General features: G+C 36.4%; 1 protein-coding gene across 1 annotated transcript; it reads left to right on the forward strand.

The window, feature by feature from the left end:
• The first annotated feature begins 2,806 nt into the window (after positions 1-2,806).
• On the forward strand, positions 2,807-17,723 carry LOC135750268 (protein shisa-like-2A). Its single transcript, XM_065269056.1, has 3 exons — positions 2,807-3,147; positions 8,999-9,135; positions 14,267-17,723. The coding sequence occupies exons 1-3, from the start codon at positions 2,966-2,968 to the stop codon at positions 14,449-14,451; spliced, it is 504 nt and encodes a 167-aa protein (XP_065125128.1). The 5' UTR covers positions 2,807-2,965; the 3' UTR covers positions 14,452-17,723.
• Positions 17,724-18,511: the final 788 nt, after the last annotated feature.

Consider the following 18,511-nt stretch of genomic DNA (forward strand, 5'->3'; position numbering starts at 1 on the left):
GCCATTGTTGACTTTTGAAATTAAACAAAGCTGAGTGGCGTGATAAGCTGTTAGCAAGCTCTAGCGTCTCCCGCTGACTGACGGCTGGGCGGGGTTTTCCGGGGGAAGTTTTCCGGCGGAAGCCCATATAAAGAAGTGATACGTATCGAAAACCCCTGAAACGTCAGTTAGAACCGTAATCGAAAAAAATTAGCCGAAACTTGTACGAACCCTGGCGAAGTGCATTCGGCACAGAAATACTCTGAAACACGCCCAACTGCATTTTTGACACTTTGCCTACGTTTAGCATGAGGAAACAACTCTATAACTGTGTTAATAAGTCAGAATGCTTGAAATACCATTAAACCCCCCCTTTAAGATAGATGAGGACTCAATTACTGCTGGACATAAAAAAGTAATTACTGTTTAAAACACACTTGGCATCACATTCATGGTTTTATGGTAAAATGACATTTTTTCACGTCAATCCACGAGCATTTAAACCATAAACAAAGCACTTTCACTTTATTTGAGCGTGAGCAGCGCAGCAGAAACGACGCAGAAACGATTGCAGTACTGTTGCTACAGAGCCGCGAGCTCGCTCTGCTCATGCGGCGGGGTGCATGCTTGTTAACATGGGCGCTGAAAAAACATGCGCCGCTTACCCACTGCTCACACTTGCTGTGTGAAACCGCTGTGGACTGTCTATGGACTGAAGCCACTCGTGTTGCTACTACTCTACGGCGCCGCATTTGGGTCTGACGAATCGACGCGCATATTTTGCGTCAACATATTTTTTTTGCGTAGACGTCGTCGATTACATCGACACGTTGTCCCAGCCCTAATCATGATATAATTTTGAGGCTGTATCACCCACCCCAACATTAAATTAAGTACAATGTTGTTACAATGCTAAAAACAAAGTGGTGACCTTAGTAGTGAGTTAGCGCTATATGCTAATGTTTAGGCTGAAGTTCTACTATTAACGTTACAGATACACTTTGCAGGTCCAAATAAAAAAAAACAGAAACTTACCACTCAGAAACGTCCATTAACAATCTCCAAACAATTGATTATTCCTCAAAATCTGCTCTTCATCTGATACAGACTCAAACATAAGATCTGTTTACACACACACACAGAGCTACTGAAGGAGAAACAGCCAATCAGAGCAGAGCTCAACATTATTATTCATGATAAGGTAATAATAGACCATTTCATTATAAAGTAGGGCTGTCAAAAGATTAAAATATTTAATCTAGATTAATCGCATGATTTCATGAGTTAACATTTAATCTCACGTTTTTATCTGTTGCAAATTTACCTAAATTTAACAGTTTTAAGTTTTTAATGCTCTAATCAACATGGATTGGGAGATATTTATAAATTGTATGCAAATGTATGTTTACAACAGCCTGTTTACATTTTCAACAAAACAATCAGCCATAGTTTTATATATGATTTTCCCTTTTGAAGACTTTGTTCTTTCTCCATTTCTGTTTGCTGCTGATCATTTGTGACCTGTGCTGGCAAATTGAGTTGGGATTAGCAAATTTTTAAAAATTAGGTATTTAAATTTTAACATTCTCTATTAAAAAACTTGCATGATTTGTTGGAATCTGACAAAACATGACAGAACTACACCGGTTTATGCAAAGCAAAAACATAATATCAAAATATGTTAATTGTTTTTCTTTTATTGTTTAATTTTGACATTGAGAAAAACCGCTTTAAGATACTGTAGGCTAATGCAAGGGTTTAATATAATGACACACAACAGATCCTTTTCCTCAACAGTTAACCAAACATTCACTTCAGATATAACAGATTATACGTCATACCTGCGTGAATTCTTGTCAAAACAGATATTTTTATAACTGTCACTTTGTGTAGATGTCTATATATATCTACTCACACGTTTGTGTGCATGCGCTTCAGACGTCAACGTCAGTAAGATTGCTTTTGAGTCTTGTCACTCTTAATAACTCATTTAACCTCAAGCAAGTCCTGCAGTCTATTTTCTATCATTTCTGCATGCTTTAAAAATCAAACCAAAAAGTGAATGAAGACGCATATTTGCTATAGATTTTGGATTTGGGATGGTACACCTCTCAGGAAACGTACAGATAAAGATCATTTTAGATGTTTAATGACCATTAAGAGCATTGGATTCGCTAGACGAGAGCTTAATGTTCTTATTTTTATGAAGACCTCCGACTCATCTAGACAGCGCAGGTCACTTGCTGTCTCTCAATTCATCCAGCGTTAATAAAATTAGTGGCGTTAAAATGAATTTGCGTTAACGCGTTATTAATTTTGACAGCCCTATTATATAGACAAATTCTAAATGGACATATAAAACCAACTCTAGATTAAAGCCACAAACCTTCTATGTAGATGTCAGAGAACAATTTAACAGACTATTACAATGCATTCTTTGGCACCTTTAAATTTCATATATTTTCCTGACATTTTTCAGAGATCTAATTTTATCATCAAGTTAGTTTGGGATTACATAGAGAGACAACTGAAATCCAGAACTGTGGAACCATTGTTACATGTTTAAGATGCTTGGAACAAACCATCTCTTAAAAATGATTTGCTGCCTATGTTGTTTTTTCATTTTTCAGAAAGATATAAGCTGAAGATATAAATAGACATCTTTAACATATACTTTAGCAGAGTACAGTGTAGTGCATGTTTGAGAGAGAGAGAGAGAGAGAGAGAGAGAGAGAGAGAGAGAGAGAGAGAGAGAGAGAGAGAGAGAGAGAGAGAGAGAGAGAGAGAGAGAGAGAGAAGTAAATGTGCTTTCTGCGTCTCACGTTCAGATGTGCGCGTCTTCGCGAGTCTCCACATCGGTCCCAGATTCACATCAGACCTACCACATCATTCACACATCAGACTCTGTATTGTGAGGATCTCAGGTTGAAGTTAAATGTAACCCCAGGACTCTTCGGGCTGGTTGAGGGTTCGAGTCTTCGGCAGAATGAGCGCGGATTGCGCGGGTTATTATAACGCGGAAAACGTGTTCGTCAGCGCCTTCACCTGCCCCAAACCAGAGAGCGACGCGCACGCGATCTTCTGCTGCGGGTTCAATGACGTCAAATACTGCTGCGACGATCCCAACAGCTTCTTCCCTTATGAATATGGATACATGTGGTGGCTCAGGTAAGATGACCAAAGTTTACTACGGTTTACCACGGTGACAGTTCAACAGGTGTCAAACTTCATCAGTGTCAAAACTGACAAAAAATGTAATGTTATGCCAGCAAACGTTTTTTAAGTTATGAAAAGGTTGTGATAAGGTTATTTTATCAGCTTAAAACGTCTCACAGTTGGTGCATTTTGGTCTGGTTTTCGTAGTAAAAAGACGTGATATTTACGTTTTTTTTACTATCTAAAGAAAACATACTAATTAGGTGCTTTTACAACGTTTTTTAAAACGTGCTTTTTTGTTAATTGTTTTTTAAATTTAGGGTGTGGTTTTTAAAACGTTGTGCTGCAACATTACCTAATTACAACCAAAATATGTGATCATACTCTTCATTATGATCAACTCTTCGTTAGATTTTAATTTGATGATGTTTTTTTGCACATTGACAAGTTTTGAAATGAGCTTTTTAACTTTTAAAGTACAAAAGGTAATAAATATTTATGTTATGTGTTATTAGGCTATGTGAATCACAAGCAACATAAATGTTTTTTAAGTATATTTACACTGCAAAAATGACTTTCTTCCTTAGTATTTTTGTCTTGTTTTCAGTACAAATATCTAAAAATTCTTAAATCAAGATTAATTTTCTTGATGAGAAAAGTCTAGTTAAAAAAATCAAATAAACTTGTGCATAAAACAAGCAAAAAAAGAAAGAAAAAACTGGAAATAAGTTTAATTTCACTTATCACTTCATTCAAGAAAAAATAACCCCATGCATTTTATATATTTATTTATTGCTTGTTTTATGCAAAAGTTCACTTCAATTTGAGTTTTTTTTTAAATAGACTTGAATATGCATATTGATTTAAGTTTTATATATATATATATATATATATATATATATATATATATATATATATATATATATATATATATTCAAAAAATATATTCAAAAAATACTAAGTAATACTAAGTTTACACAGAAACATGTCTGGAGTTTGATGATAAGGGCAACAATTTTAGGATTCATCATCAATATTCATGACTGAAGTAGATAGAGAAACCACCTGCTGTCCGGTGTTAAAGTGTGCACACATGTGGAAAGTCATTATTGCCAAAAGGTTGCTCTTTAAAAGCTCTATCAACATTGTTTTAAATGTATTTAAATTATTCGACACAAACGCAAGAGTTGTTATATATACACTGTCAGACATAATGGTCAAAATACAAACCCCAGATCTCACCAGGTCTGTATGCTTTCAAAAAAATTCAGATTTGCACCTGTAGTTCATATAAGGCTCAGAGGCACATATTTAAACCAAGGGAAGCTTATTAGTTCTTCAAATATATACATCTGCCCCTACAAATTAGGACCTTTTCACTGGGGCACATATTTTGACACATTTTTCTTGCAGTGTATGGTATAGTGTTGTCAAAAGTCCTGGGGCTTCGGTACCAAGTCAGTTTAAAGAAATAAAAAGTCATTAGTACAAGGTACCGAAACCTCAGCAGAACCGGGTCTACCCAGAACTAATGCTCTGTTGTTAGTCAGAAACTTTTCATTCCAAAATGACGCATGACGAGCACTTATGTGGGGTCACTGAACTCCACAAAATCATTAAAGATGTGCAGAGCGTGTATAGAAATACTTTAGATTTAAGGCAGATCACAAAGAGAACGAGTGTGGTGTCAGGATGAAACGAGGAAATGTGTTAAAGGAAAACACCACAGTTTTTCAGTATTTTACTATTTTCTTACCTCAACTTAGACGAATTATTACATCCATATCTTTTTCCAATGCATGCACTTAATCTTTGTACAGCACGTCTTGAATGTGTTAGCATTTAGCCTAGCCCCATTCATTCCTTAGGATCCAAACAGGGACGAATTTAGAAGCTACCAAACACTTCCATGTTTTCCCTATTTAAAGACTGTTACATTAATAGTTACACAAGTAAGTATGGTGGCACAAAATAAAACGTGGAGATTTTCTATACGGATAAAAAAGAGAACTATATCGTATGGCGGAAGAGTTTGCAGCACTTGGACCTCAGCACGCAGTAACATCATCACTCCTGACTCCTCCCCCTCTCGCTAAAAATGAAATGTTTTGCCAATCTAACGTTTCTCAAAGTGTGGGGCTGGTGGGAAATAGGAACATTACAAGTGGGGCGTGACAAAGGCGAGGAAATCTTGACCCCCATCTCTATTAATTCCTTTATTTATTGACTATGCACTCAAAATGACACATTTAAATATGAGTCTTACTTAAAACAACATCAGACTGTGAAGAAAATGTCACGCAGAACCAAAGCCTACAAGAACAAATTAACATCGAAATGTTAATTGAAGCGGAACAAAAAGTTTAATGTGAAGAGGCGGTATAAGCGGTAGCGGGTATAAAGGTTAACAATAAATACGTTTGTGACACAGAACGAAAAGAAAACTGGAGATTCGGCACCAGCTGAGAAAGACAGACAGTGGACCTAATCAACCAAAAAGCCAGCTGAAAAGAAAGTATGATTAATTTTGTGACAAAATGCAACCTTCCACAATTGCATTAAAAAGCAGCTATTGTCCGATTTACATTTTTACATTTCCTTTGGTGTGTTAGTGTGTGTTAGTACTAGAGATGCGCAGTTGGCGGTTACAGGCACGGACTCCGCGGATAAACCGCGGATCGGGCGTATGGCGTGACAAAAAAAATAATATTTTAATTAAATTAAAAATATATGTTTACATTGTTAAATATTGTTACCTTCATCAAGGCACACTTTGAAATAGTCAAAATTTCATCAGGCTAGTCGGTCTATACAAACTCAAAAAAGGAGAATTAAAAACAAAGGAAATAGAAGGTCAGAAAAGTGTTGCCTGGAATAAGTTTTACAAAGTGGTAAATCAGGATGACACCAATGCAGGCTTATGTTATTTGTTTGTTTAATTTAGGCTTTTTATTTATTTTTGTCCCTATGTGCTGATCGGAGATGGAGTTTACAGTTGATATTCTGAGAGCTTTCTAGTCTCGCATCAGGGGATGGCGGGCGGGTGCGGTTTTGAAAATTGGTCAAAAACGTTGGTGCGGATGGATGACGGACGGATGAAATAATAGCCCATCCGCACATCTCTAGTTAGTACATGTTAACAATATGCAAAAGGTACAAACCCCAAAGTAAATCAAGACGCAAGTAAATCAAGTTTCTCTTCTGTTTTTTCCTTCAGATTTTGGTTCCCAGAATCCTTTACTGTTATTTAAGTTTAATTCTGTAAAGATAAAGACTTGTTCATGTTCATTTAACTTTGAACAAACTTTTGCCAGTACATAATGGTCACATTTAAATCTACAGTAAGTCACTGGTACTGCCAGAAATAATGTAATCTCTGCAGACATTTTTTTACAGTGCAATAGCTCATGGTCATGGATTATTATCCAAGAGAAAAAAACATCTACTGTATTTAATTAAATTCAAACAAAATGAAGTTCATTAATTTAGCTGAGGTCAAGTGAGTGAGAAATGGCCTTAGGCTTTCATCCCAATACTTTATTAGGAAAGACCAGAAAAGTAATGTGTCTGTAAATTATTTGTGTTGGTTATTGGCTGTGTTCACAGTACTGCAGATTTTGCCAAAATATTGTATTTTATTTACCATCAAATATTAAAAAAGTTAGGCCTTACAAGAAGAACCATTTCTGGCTAGATGGTTTCAATAAGAACCTTTCAAATCCTAAGATCCTTTCTGTTTCAAAAAAGTTACTTTGTAACGATAAAGGTTCTTTAGATTACACAAAGTTATATATGGTTTATTAATGGTTTAAACTTTTGTGTAAAAGTATTTCGGTTTTTAACATGACATTATGGTATGGTATGGAAATTTGTGAAGCCAGAGACAAATTTTCACTAGGTGGATAATAAAGTAAAGGTATGAAGGAAATGGCTCTTCACAGAACCTTTGATTGAATGGTTCTTTGAGGACCCCAAAATGGTTCTTCTAATCTATGGCATCTCTGTGAAGAACCTTTATTCATATAAAACTACAAAAAAGATCACACACTGATTAAAATGCTCCAAATATAATTTTTTATGATCTCCCTTTTCAAACTTAGGATAGTGTGTAATGTTGCTGTTAGAGCATAAATAATGCTTGCAAAATGATAAAGCTCATAAGTTCAATGCCAAGCGATATATTTTCTTTAACGGAATTCACTTTTCAAGGACTACAGCGAACGGCCGGTTTGGACTACAGCCTGCTACTTCCCGGTTGAATGACGTCAATATGACAGTACGTTCACACGGGACGACAGCGTTAACGCTTGACAGAAGGCTTGTCTGAAGCATGGCCAACAGCCAATCAGAGCAGCCGCAACACATGCTCTTGTCTTCCTATTTGCATAAGCCGATCTGATTGGCTGACGCACGCATTGCCGCTTGAAAAGTTGAGAAATGTTCAACTTCTGTCGCGAGCAACGGCACTGACGCGGCGCCGACAGATCCACAATTCAGTTCGGCAACGCATGACGTCACCCATTAAAAGTGAATGGGAAGCGTTAACGCTTACACCTCGTGTAAACGTACCGTAAGAGTTTTGAATAAACTCCGCTCACAGGAATACATCAGTCACCAGCTAAGCTCAAACGGCTCTGCTAAGCTAAGCTGCTGGTTGAAACATAACGCACTAAATAAACTGCACAATCAAAACTCAATACGTATTTCTAAAGGAGGGACATTTTTAAAACAGTGAAAATTTATCTTAATTGATGAGTTAATTCTAGAGAGTTAAAGGTGGGGTTCGTGATTTTTAAAAAAACACTTTGGAAAACTGATTGGAGATTACTACCAAAACCTACCCAGTCTCATGTAAATGCGTATAAATAGCACAAAGTGTGAAAATCTTGCAATACATATTAGGGCTGGGTATCGATTCAGATGTTCCATATCGATTCGATTCTTGATTCAATTTTCGATTCCGGTTCTCGGGTCAGTTTTTATACTCGATTCTCGGTTCAACTCAATGAATATAGATTTAATACAAATACTATATTAATAAAAAAAGAACAGTGAACAGCAGTTTACAAGTGGGTAATTAATAAAAAGAAATTAAAAGCGGAAAAAAAATCGATTCTGCTCTTTGAGAATCGATTTTGAATCAACCACGTTTAAAAAAAAAATGATTAATTGAAAAAAATTATTTTGTCGTTTTATTTATTGGTTTCTCAATTTTTTTGTTTTTTAAACCACTTTTGCTTGGGTTTAAGATTTGCTTAAGGGGGTTATTTAATATACAGGTTTCTCCATGTTTTTGTCTATATTTAAGCCATGGTCGCTTGGAGTTGGGGTTAGAGTTGGGGTTAGGGTTAGGATTTAAGTTTTATATAACAAAAAGTTGTTCTAACCCTTCAGACTGGGTTCACCAAAACACACTTGTAGCCAATCAGCAGTAAGAGGCGTGTCTACTAACCAACATTGTTGTCTGGGTTGCATATCTGTGGGTCGGGTCTATCAAAAGAAGGCCCAGATTATATTGGGGTAGTGACGCGTTTGTTTATGTGACGATGCACCTCGCCTTTAAGTCTTCTCAAACAGCTTTTCAAAGTCATTTAGTATTTCCCATATCACAATATACACTGCAGAAAAAACGAAATGCCACAATGTCAGCCAAATATCGTGCAGCCCTACCTCATACCATGTTTTAAGTGTTTATTAGTATGTATGATGGTACAAGCAGAATGTAGCGCCAATGACATTTGACATGACTGATTTATAAATTCAAAGTCTTTCTCAGTCTAAAAAGGTCCAAATGTTTTTATGCATGGGTGTAGACATGATAAAACTGTTGAATCTCTCTCTCTCTCTTCTTTTCTCTCTGTAGTCTGGGGGCTCTGGTGGGTTTATCTATCGCTGCTGTGGTCCTCTTAGCCTTCATCATTATTCTTTGTGTGCTTTGCTACCTGTTCATCGTCACTAAACCCAGAGGCCTTGACAATGGACTTCCTCTGCGAGCTCCAGGTATGATTGACACATGAACATACACATGCACAATCAAAGGCTTTCATCTAAACCAAATTACCATTGAAGAAAGACACCTACGCATAGGCCTCAATCTGTAAATCTTCATATTAAATTAAATCACTTATGTCAGAGATTAAAGTATGCAAAAAATGTGAATGAATGAGTCACATAGTTTTACTAGCAACCGGTTCAGAGTCTAATGGATGAAGCGATAAAGACTCTTGTGAAGAAACGTAAATGCTCTGTGATTGGGGTATGAGGTCTTCTATAAACAGCCCTCGTGTCCTCAGATTTTAGTGGAAATTGGTCTTGTAAAGTGTTAAGAAGCTGCCTGAAGGCTTTAACTGGATTTTTGTGTCTACAACAATATACAGACATGTCGATTCTCAGGTTGGCACCAGAAACTTACCAAATGTCAAACTGATGGCTTATTATGTGCGAGACAAGGTTTCAGGCTAACAAGTTTCACATCATTTCAGCGAGGGTATAAAGCTATTGACATCATTCAAGGTTTGACACAGTTCATTTTTGATCCGCCTGTACCTTTGTTCAATGCAAGAGTACAGAAATAATAGCCAGACAAATGGCACACTGCACAGACAGCAATAATAAATGTTTTAAACCTTTAGGCAGCAAGGATTTATTTATCAGATCAAGCAACATTCAAAATATCTTCATTCAGTCTGTTTGCCCCCTAAGCAAGTCCTCTACTCTTCAACACAATGGTAATTTCCAAAAAAATAAGAATAACACAAAAGCTTTTTCCCAATTCGAAGGCTGGGTCCTTCGAAGGACGCATCCTTGAAAACGAGTACTCGTTCTTTGGAGGTGGCAGCTTCAGAAGTCCATAAAGAGAACTGAAATAAGATGGACTAGCCTTTACAGGATCCATTAGTTGGGGTAGGAAAAAAAACTTAAATTGCATTTATTGAATTAAGTTGACACTGGAATAAAAGGCCACCTATTTGCTAAAAAACAATGTTATTTTGTGTATTTGGCATAATACAATGTGTTTGCGTCGTTTATGGTTAAAACGCAGAGATTTGGAAAACGCTGTGTCCTCTGATTGGCCAGCTAATCCGTACGCTGTGATTGGCCTGAATACATCTGCCGTCAGCCGCTGGCAGATATTTGTACTTGTTTTAAGTATGAATCTCTTGATTTTCATCATTTATTTCAATAAACAAGACTTAATATCTTAAGCTACTTTGCTTACCAAGTAAATGTATCTTAATTTAAGAATTCTGCCTTTTATGTATATGAAATGTTTCATTAGTTGCGTATATGGGCAGAAACTAACTTTGCTTTGTTTACTGTTGACAAGATGATAGACAGACAGACTTGTTGGTCATACTTTCATTTTGATAGTCCACCTTCTTTTTCAAACAAATAAATACATTTTGTGTCAAACTGTGGATAATGTTTTTCACATTTCTTTCACCCAGCAGTTTTTAGATTTAAAATGTACTAACACAAAGTCTAAACAAATGAAAAAATCCACAGGGAAACAATCAATCCTTCAACTGAGCTGTAAACAGGAACAGTTTGGCTCACCAGGTTCCTCATTTTTCCTCATACGACAACATTCAGTCTGTGTGACACAAAGCGTTGTGATTTTGTGTGCAGCTTTGTCTCTTGTGACATTTTTCTTATTGTGCGGGAGAGCTTCGGTGTCCTTTCATGTAAGTTTACGGACACCTCGTCTTTTACGGTTTTATTATTTTCTGTTTGTTTAGCAGATGAAAGGACTCTGAAAATCGATGTAAGACAAGACGTGAGCCGTTTTGCTTTTCCTTTTTGTCATTTTCAATGCCTCGTATGTCTTCCTTCCTCCTGACGGATGAAAAAGATATTTTCAAAGGATGATACGGAAAACCTTGGTTATAAAATAAATATGCAGATAAAGTGCAGTTAACAGGGTCTATTGCCTGGTCCTGGGTATATGCAGAAGAAAATATTTCTTTTTTCAAAAGCAGAATGGTTTACATAATGCTTTGATAATCCATTTTTAATATTTAGCCACAGAATGTTACCTGATGACCCTCAAGATATATTAGCAAACTTAAAGAAATAAACAAGTTGAAAAGAAAAAGTGTGTTTTCAATGTATTGATTCTCGCAGAGAGAAGTTTTTCTATTGTAGAAGTCTTTATGTATTGGGAAAAAGAAATGGGAATTAGGTGCATTTCCATCAAGTTGTTTGAGCGAATGACGGTGGTATTGGTAACCAACAGTAAATAAAACAAGGCACACTGTGGAGACAGTGTGGAGACAGGACTGCATTTAGTTACGATTGGACAAGTTATAAATTTACTAGTATTGCATCTTATAATTGCTGTGCACAGAAGAAGAAATGCTGCATTTTTGATTCAGGCACGAGCAGCAAGGGCATTGCGACAACATTGAGCCCCAAGACAATGACAGCTGAAAAAGCTAGATGGTCAGTCTCTGGGTTTAATGTTTGCTACATCAGAATTTATTTGGCAAATGTGTTTCCATCTCCCATTAATTACATTTACTCTTTTTCGCATCAAAAACCACCTCAAGTGAGGGGGAAAAAGGGACTTGTGTTTTCATGAATCGTTTCTTATGCAATTCTTCAAAACGCTCATCAAATCAGTGTGATGGAAACCTAGCTATTTGCCTGTCCAGTAGGGCTGTAAATCTTTGGGTAGAAAGCAAATCAATTAGATTCACAATTCAAAGGTTTAATTTGATTTAAAAAAAAACACGCTTTTTGCTAATCGGGGTGCGTTTCCCAAACAACGATGTATCTCGTTGCTGAACGACCATAGTAAGATGCATCGTTGGAGAAACGAACTACCTTGTCACGACTTTTTCCTGAAAGCATAGTAACTTTGTCGCACATTCGTCGTTTGAATGATGTTGGTTTAACAACATAGTTGATGATGTCATGTGGGAGGTGAAGTATTAATCTGTGCAAATCGATTTAATGTCAGATTACTGCTGTAAATAACATGTATTGCATCAGAAGACTAATTTTGTTATCATGATTTAGTTATCTGATGTTTATTTTCAAGATATTTAATTCACGCGCAAGTTCCCTCTTACGTCAGTCCTCCCAGGGATTCCCCAGGGTCTTAAAGCTCGTAGGTCTGCGCACATGCACAGTTTTCAAATGCAGCGCTTTCATTCTGTTTACAAAATAAAATTGTAATATATTTAGAATGAGATATATATTGACTGTACTACATGGTTTTTGCTTATTTTGTTCAAAAGCATGTTCAACGTAAGTCTACATATAATAATAATAAGGAATGATGCTTCTAACGACAGGTCAAGAGCTGTCGTTCTGACGACACAAGTTAGCGATGCAGTTTACGAATGTTCGCTTGAACGATGGTTTTGTGAAACACCAAATCGTTGAATGATGTAAGTAACGATGGAACTTATGATGTTCGTTGGCTAACGATGCTTTTGGGAAACGCACCCGCAACCCCATTCGATTATTCACATTTCTGTTCTGTACATTTTAGTATACATCTGCATCTGAGCAAATAAAAGAAATATTTGGGAAATTCATGACCGTTTAATAGATTTTCAATAACTTGATTCAAGACTTCAGTTTAATAGCTTAACTTCTTAGGACTCAAAATACATTAAAGCAAGTAAACCAAGAAAAATAATACTACTTCTACATATTCAATGCACCATAAGTTTTTATTGTAAACATTGCATACATTTCCTGAACGTCTTGTCATGTCAAGTGTCTACGAAGATGGTTTCTAAGGTTTGATGTATTTCCAAAATATTTTAACTCCGATTTACAATGTCTGCAAACTTCAACGGAATTGTCAATCTTTCCATTTACTTTGTGAAAAAAGTAATCCCAAAGCTTTGATCTCATGTCTTGCAAATTTCTCCTTCGTGTCCCTCCATTTGTGCACTGTCTGCTCTGTTTATTCAAATGACAGCAAACAGGCGATGCCGCGAATTGAAGATTAGTGACGTAATCCACTGCGCCACTGCAGTGAGGGTGCATTATACGTCCCAAATATATATATTGTATATAATATTATTCATCGTATCCGTTATATAATCACGATTCATTAGATTATTAAATATAAAATCGAAACAAACGATTCACGATTCAAAAATCCAGGTTGCAAGATCGATGCATATGCATCGGCACTTCGGCAGGATTTGTAATCTATGCATCGAGAAAACGAATGAATCGTTACACCCCTACTGTCTAGTAAAATAAAACAGCATCACACCTGTTATTATTTTAATTTTATTTTTGGATGCATGCACATGCTTATATTTCAGAGATCCTTTATGATTGCAGGGCTTTGTTCACTAGGTTTCATGAAAGCTCCAGTGGCTTTACTTTAACTTTTTTTTAAAGTGCAGTCATTAATGATAATGTGTTGAAACAGAGTTTTTTAAAGCCCAGGGCACCATGCTGTCTGTGAGTGAAAACTTTAATTACTCAAATTAATAAGAGAATCAAAGTATTGAGCTCAATGGGTAATTTCAGGACCCCTGAAAAAAATGAATGCTTCTCAACATTTACACATTTATCTCCTGTTAGCTGGGCTAAATTATACCAGTGTAGTACATGATTAACACTGCGTCCAAAATCTCATAATGTGAAAGTAATAATGGATTAAATGAAGTACCTACTCATCAAGTGTTGAAACATTAGGTAGTGTTTAGTATGAATATGAATAGTACATCCACCATATTGATACATTATGCAACATACGTTAGCTGTTTAATATATGTATTTAGATTGAATTAGAGCCGCGATACCCCTTTTGGACATTTTTTAATAAATCAACGCCTCTCTTTCTGTTAACTCCATCAAGTGAACAGTTTGGGATCTTTCCAGAAGTAGTAGGTCATCCGGATACTTTTCACCTTTTGTTTTTCGAATACTCACTAACTATATAGGATGGAACTAGGCCCAATGGTTAGAGAGTCTTGTAACCAAAAGATCACTTGTTCAAGTCTCACGTCTGGCAGGTTGCGACTGAAGTGCCTTTGAACAAAGCACGTTGGCCCAAATTGCTCGCAGGCGCTGCAGTGATGTCTTCCCACTCTTCATGTAGGAATAAATGCCTATTTATATTTCTAGTTACTATGTTATGTGTTTTTATCTGTAGGTTCTGGTCCCAGTCCTCCGGAGGGTCCGAGTCAGTCCAGCGCACCATCAGGACCGCAGGGTTTCCGCAAACATTTCCTAAGGGGCAAACTGGACTGTGACAACCAGCCACCTGACCCGGACCGCCTGTTTCAGCGATGCTTCATGGCTACGGTCACCACCATAAATGTAGAGGGACCTTCATAAAGGCGTTCATATGAAGAGGATGTTTTATACAGAGATCATATCGTGGACGATGTGGTTTGTTGATTCCTGCTGCATTTCTCTTACTCTGTTATTGGGGAAAGTGAATTATAACAAATAATTTCATCATAATAAGAGAAAATTTCCCTTATCTGCATGAAAGTGTTTGTTTTCTTAGAAACAAACTTTACAAGGATCGAAACTTTGGCATATTTGGCTCTTTGATAGAAGCTGAACATAAGAAGTGAAACATATATTTGTATGTGTCAGTGTTTTCTTGACTCATCTGAAGTGATTTGTTTGGATGTCTCAACAGTGAATCCAAAGACTGAAACTCAATGAAAACTCTTTACGTGTTTCAGATTCCTGCTGTTGGTTTACAAAGCACATTGCACCAGCACATCTTCTGTCGTCTGTTGTAATGCTTTCAATGGCTTTAATTCAGCTTTTAGCACTTTTTTAACCATCTTGTGCTTTTGCTTTATTGTGTGAAATATCATGTTTTGTTTACAAATTTGGCACCAGACTTGCTCAAAGTCATTTTACCGTACGCCACTTTTAGCATAGCTTAGCACAATCCATTGAATCTGATTAGACCATTAGCATCGCGCAGAAAATAACCAAAGAGTTTCGATATTTGTCCTATTTAAAACGTGTCTCTTCAGTAGTTACATCGTGTACTAAGATTGACGGAAAATTAAAAGTTGTGATTTTCTAGGCAGATATGGCTAGATATATATAGTTTATACTCTCATTCTGGCGTCATAATCAAGGACTTTGCTGCCGTAACATGGCTGCAGGAGGCGTAGTGATATTACGCACTGCCCGAAAATAGTTCCCTGCTAATAAAAGTAACCAAGGGGACTATTTTTGGGCACTGCATCACTATCAAAACTCTTTGGTTATTTTTTAACGTGATGCTAATGGTCTAATCAGATTCAACGGATTGTGCTAAGCTATGCTAAAAGTAATACTGCCAGACCCGGAGATTGGCTGAATGGATTCCAAAAGGGTAAAAATCAAATGTGTTACTCTAGGGGAGCTGGAAAATGAGCATATTTTCAAAAAAGCGGAGAGTCCCTCCACATAGGGGATTTATGAGATTGACTCTCTATGGAAGTCTGCCTCTAGTGGCCAGTCAATGAATTGCAGTTTAAGTCACTTCACGATTGAGACCATTTTAACCGGTCATACTATGAGCACAAAGAAAAACCTCATCAAGTCATTTCCCGTGGTCTGTGTTTTGTCATCTGTAATGTTTTAGTCCTGTTTTACACGTGCTTAATGTAAACTGATGAAAATGCATTGTAAATCTGTTTAGCAATGTAATATCTCACAGCATAGGCCTTTATTAAGCAACATGAAATAATGGATTTTTGCACTACTCCATTTTTTGTATAAAGTCGTCAGTAAGGCTTGAAGTTTCACATGCATGCAGTGGTCAGTACAGCACTTTCTGTACATTAAAGAGCACCTATTTCATTGGTAAAAAACAATGTTATTTTTTGTATTTGCTACAATGCAATGTGTTAGCTTAGTTCATGTTTAAAAACACATTATTTGCCACATACCGTACATTTTTGTAGCTCCAGATATTCAGTTTTCTTCAAACGCTCTGATTTTGTACAAAACTCATCGATCTGAAATGTGCTGTGTCCAGGGCCGCATTAATGCATGGGCTTAAGCCCAGGGCCCCGAGGCGGGAGGGGGCCCCCAGTGATGCCGGAAAAAAATAACAAACGCATTTTATATTAAGCTTATAGTCTCATTAAAATTATGCATCATCGCTTTGCTTTGAATGTCCGGGTGTGAATGCAGTTTATGTGCAAGAAAATCTCTCCTTACTAAACCATGCAATCATTAGTGAGCTTTATTTAAATTTCTGTTTGAAAGCCATGATGTAAAGAACATCACACAAAGATATAACAAACCTAAGAAAATAACAAATTTGACCCTGCCAGATACGGAGCCCCTAAGGGGACATGAAGAAAAAATTTTATAAAGTTTAGCGTGCGCACATGAAACTATCGCATGCGCACGTGAAAGTGAGGGTTTCATGTGCGCACCCGAAAGTTTCATGTGACATATCATTTGTGATCGTTACTGTAAATTAAAAAAAACTAAGCTTTATATACTATTCCTTAATTTATAACAAGAAAAACACTGAAATGAATGATTTTATAGACACTACACTTTATTATTTCACACAGAAATACTGCTTGCTTACCTTGACTTTGATCATCTCTATTCACTTTAGGTAAAGAAACAACTGATGATTCTTAGACTATTTGTTTCAGGGATCTCTTTTCTATCATTTGAAAGTGAACACTGACCATAATATTAAATCACAAAAGAGACAATCGTGTCCATGCTTAATTAAGTGCAGATATTTTTCATTTCATCATCTAAATATCAGGATCAGCTTACCTGTTTTTTAACTCATCTTTTGACAGGATAACTCCCTGTTTTGAATACATTTTAAAACTTTTACTTGTCGAAAAAATCAGTTGTTTTAAGAAACACCTAAATATGATCTTAACTATGACACACAGAGCGCATTCGGCTAAATTGCATGCACCAGCACCATGGCCAGCACGCAACAGCGCAACATTGTTTCAACGAAAAGCAATGCAAAATTTGCCGACTTAAATTAAATCAGAATTAACTTTTTAAAAAAAAGTGGATGAAGGGCCCCACAAGAGGTAAAGCCCAGGGGCCCCTTACAGTGTAAATGCGGACCTGGCTGTGTCCCTGATTGGCCAGATCATCTGTACGTTGTAATTTCTGGCTGAGATTTTCAGCAGGTTCTCAGTTTAAAAGCTTAAAGATACAACGTTTACTACACTGAGCCCCCCTCGATCACATGCTGCAGACATAAGATCTACAGTGTGAAACAGAACTTATGTTAGGAGTATTGCTGCATTGTCACAAAACTGAGTTACAGCGTCTAAGGGTTTATTTCAGATTCATCTGTTGAACTTATTAATGCTCAATCTACAGCAATCCTGTGTAATGTTTGACTTGTTTTTGTTTGTTAAAAATGTTTCATACTTACATCTGTCGGATTTGATGATGATGTTTGTTTTATTGATCATAACACAGACATCATATGTGAAGATTGCCTGTCAGTGTGCCTTTTTTAAGGAAAGCGTGATATAAAATGTTTCAGCAACAGTATTGGGGCTGTTTAAAATCTTAGTGGACTGTAGCTTTTGTAAAATTGCATGAGCATTTGTTTATTTCTGTGATTGATTTTATCTCATCAAAAATGAGGCTTTTATATGACCAATACTGAAAAACCATTGCATAATGCATTAAAGATGTGTTTCTTTTTCTCTTCTGGCCTTGTTTAATTTAGGCGGTCGTTTTAGTTGCAGTGATATCATAATAACCTTATTGTGTACTACAGTAAGTGCTCACTTTGCAGTATAAAACAGAGTATTCACGCTTGCCATTTGCAACTTTTCTAAAATCCACTTATGATCATGGTGGTAGTATTTTTACCAGAGTTATAATTCATCATTTTATCTCAAGCACTTTTTACCATCTCTGATCTTTAGACCGCTTTTGTGTGAAAACCATGAGCTCTGTATAGCTTTGACAGTAACCATCTATCACTAGTCTCCCTGGCATGCACTTTTACAAAATTATATTGAACATCTAGTCACACCACAACAACTCCAAATGCTGAGATAAACCACAATCATTTTGCCAAGTAAAACTTTCAGTAGGCTGCTTTTCTTGAGTAAATATTCATCGGGTAACTTTTTTGTCTAGAAATTGACCCTGATAAATACAAAATGTATATGAAAGCCATCACTTTCAGGTGATCCCTATTATTTAATTTAATGCCAATTTAATATTGATATTTTCACGTGATTCATATTCCGCATGCTGGAACTCTGTTAGTCCATTGCATTTCATCTAAACTCATCACATTTGAATAAACTCAGACATCAGGACATTAAAAAAAACAATATGCAACATTATAGAAAGTCATCTGCCACTTTAATTCACTAGACACTATTCTCTATCTTTAATGACTGTAGATTAAATATCAAAT

Source organism: Paramisgurnus dabryanus, chromosome 21 (genome assembly GCF_030506205.2).
Source record: "Paramisgurnus dabryanus chromosome 21, PD_genome_1.1, whole genome shotgun sequence".
Lineage (NCBI taxonomy): Eukaryota > Metazoa > Chordata > Actinopteri > Cypriniformes > Cobitidae > Paramisgurnus > Paramisgurnus dabryanus.

What these genes read in the sequence shown, in the direction of transcription:
- LOC135750268 (XM_065269056.1), top strand. Translation starts at nt 2,966, where the DNA reads ATGAGCGCGGATTGCGCGGGTTATTATAACGCGGAAAACGTGTTCGTC. An exon ending in GGATACATGTGGTGGCTCAG is followed by an intron (nt 3,148 to 8,998) that starts GTAAGATGACCA and finishes TTCTCTCTGTAG; the next exon opens with TCTGGGGGCTCTGGTGGGTT. An exon ending in ACTTCCTCTGCGAGCTCCAG is followed by an intron (nt 9,136 to 14,266) that starts GTATGATTGACA and finishes TTTTATCTGTAG; the next exon opens with GTTCTGGTCCCAGTCCTCCG.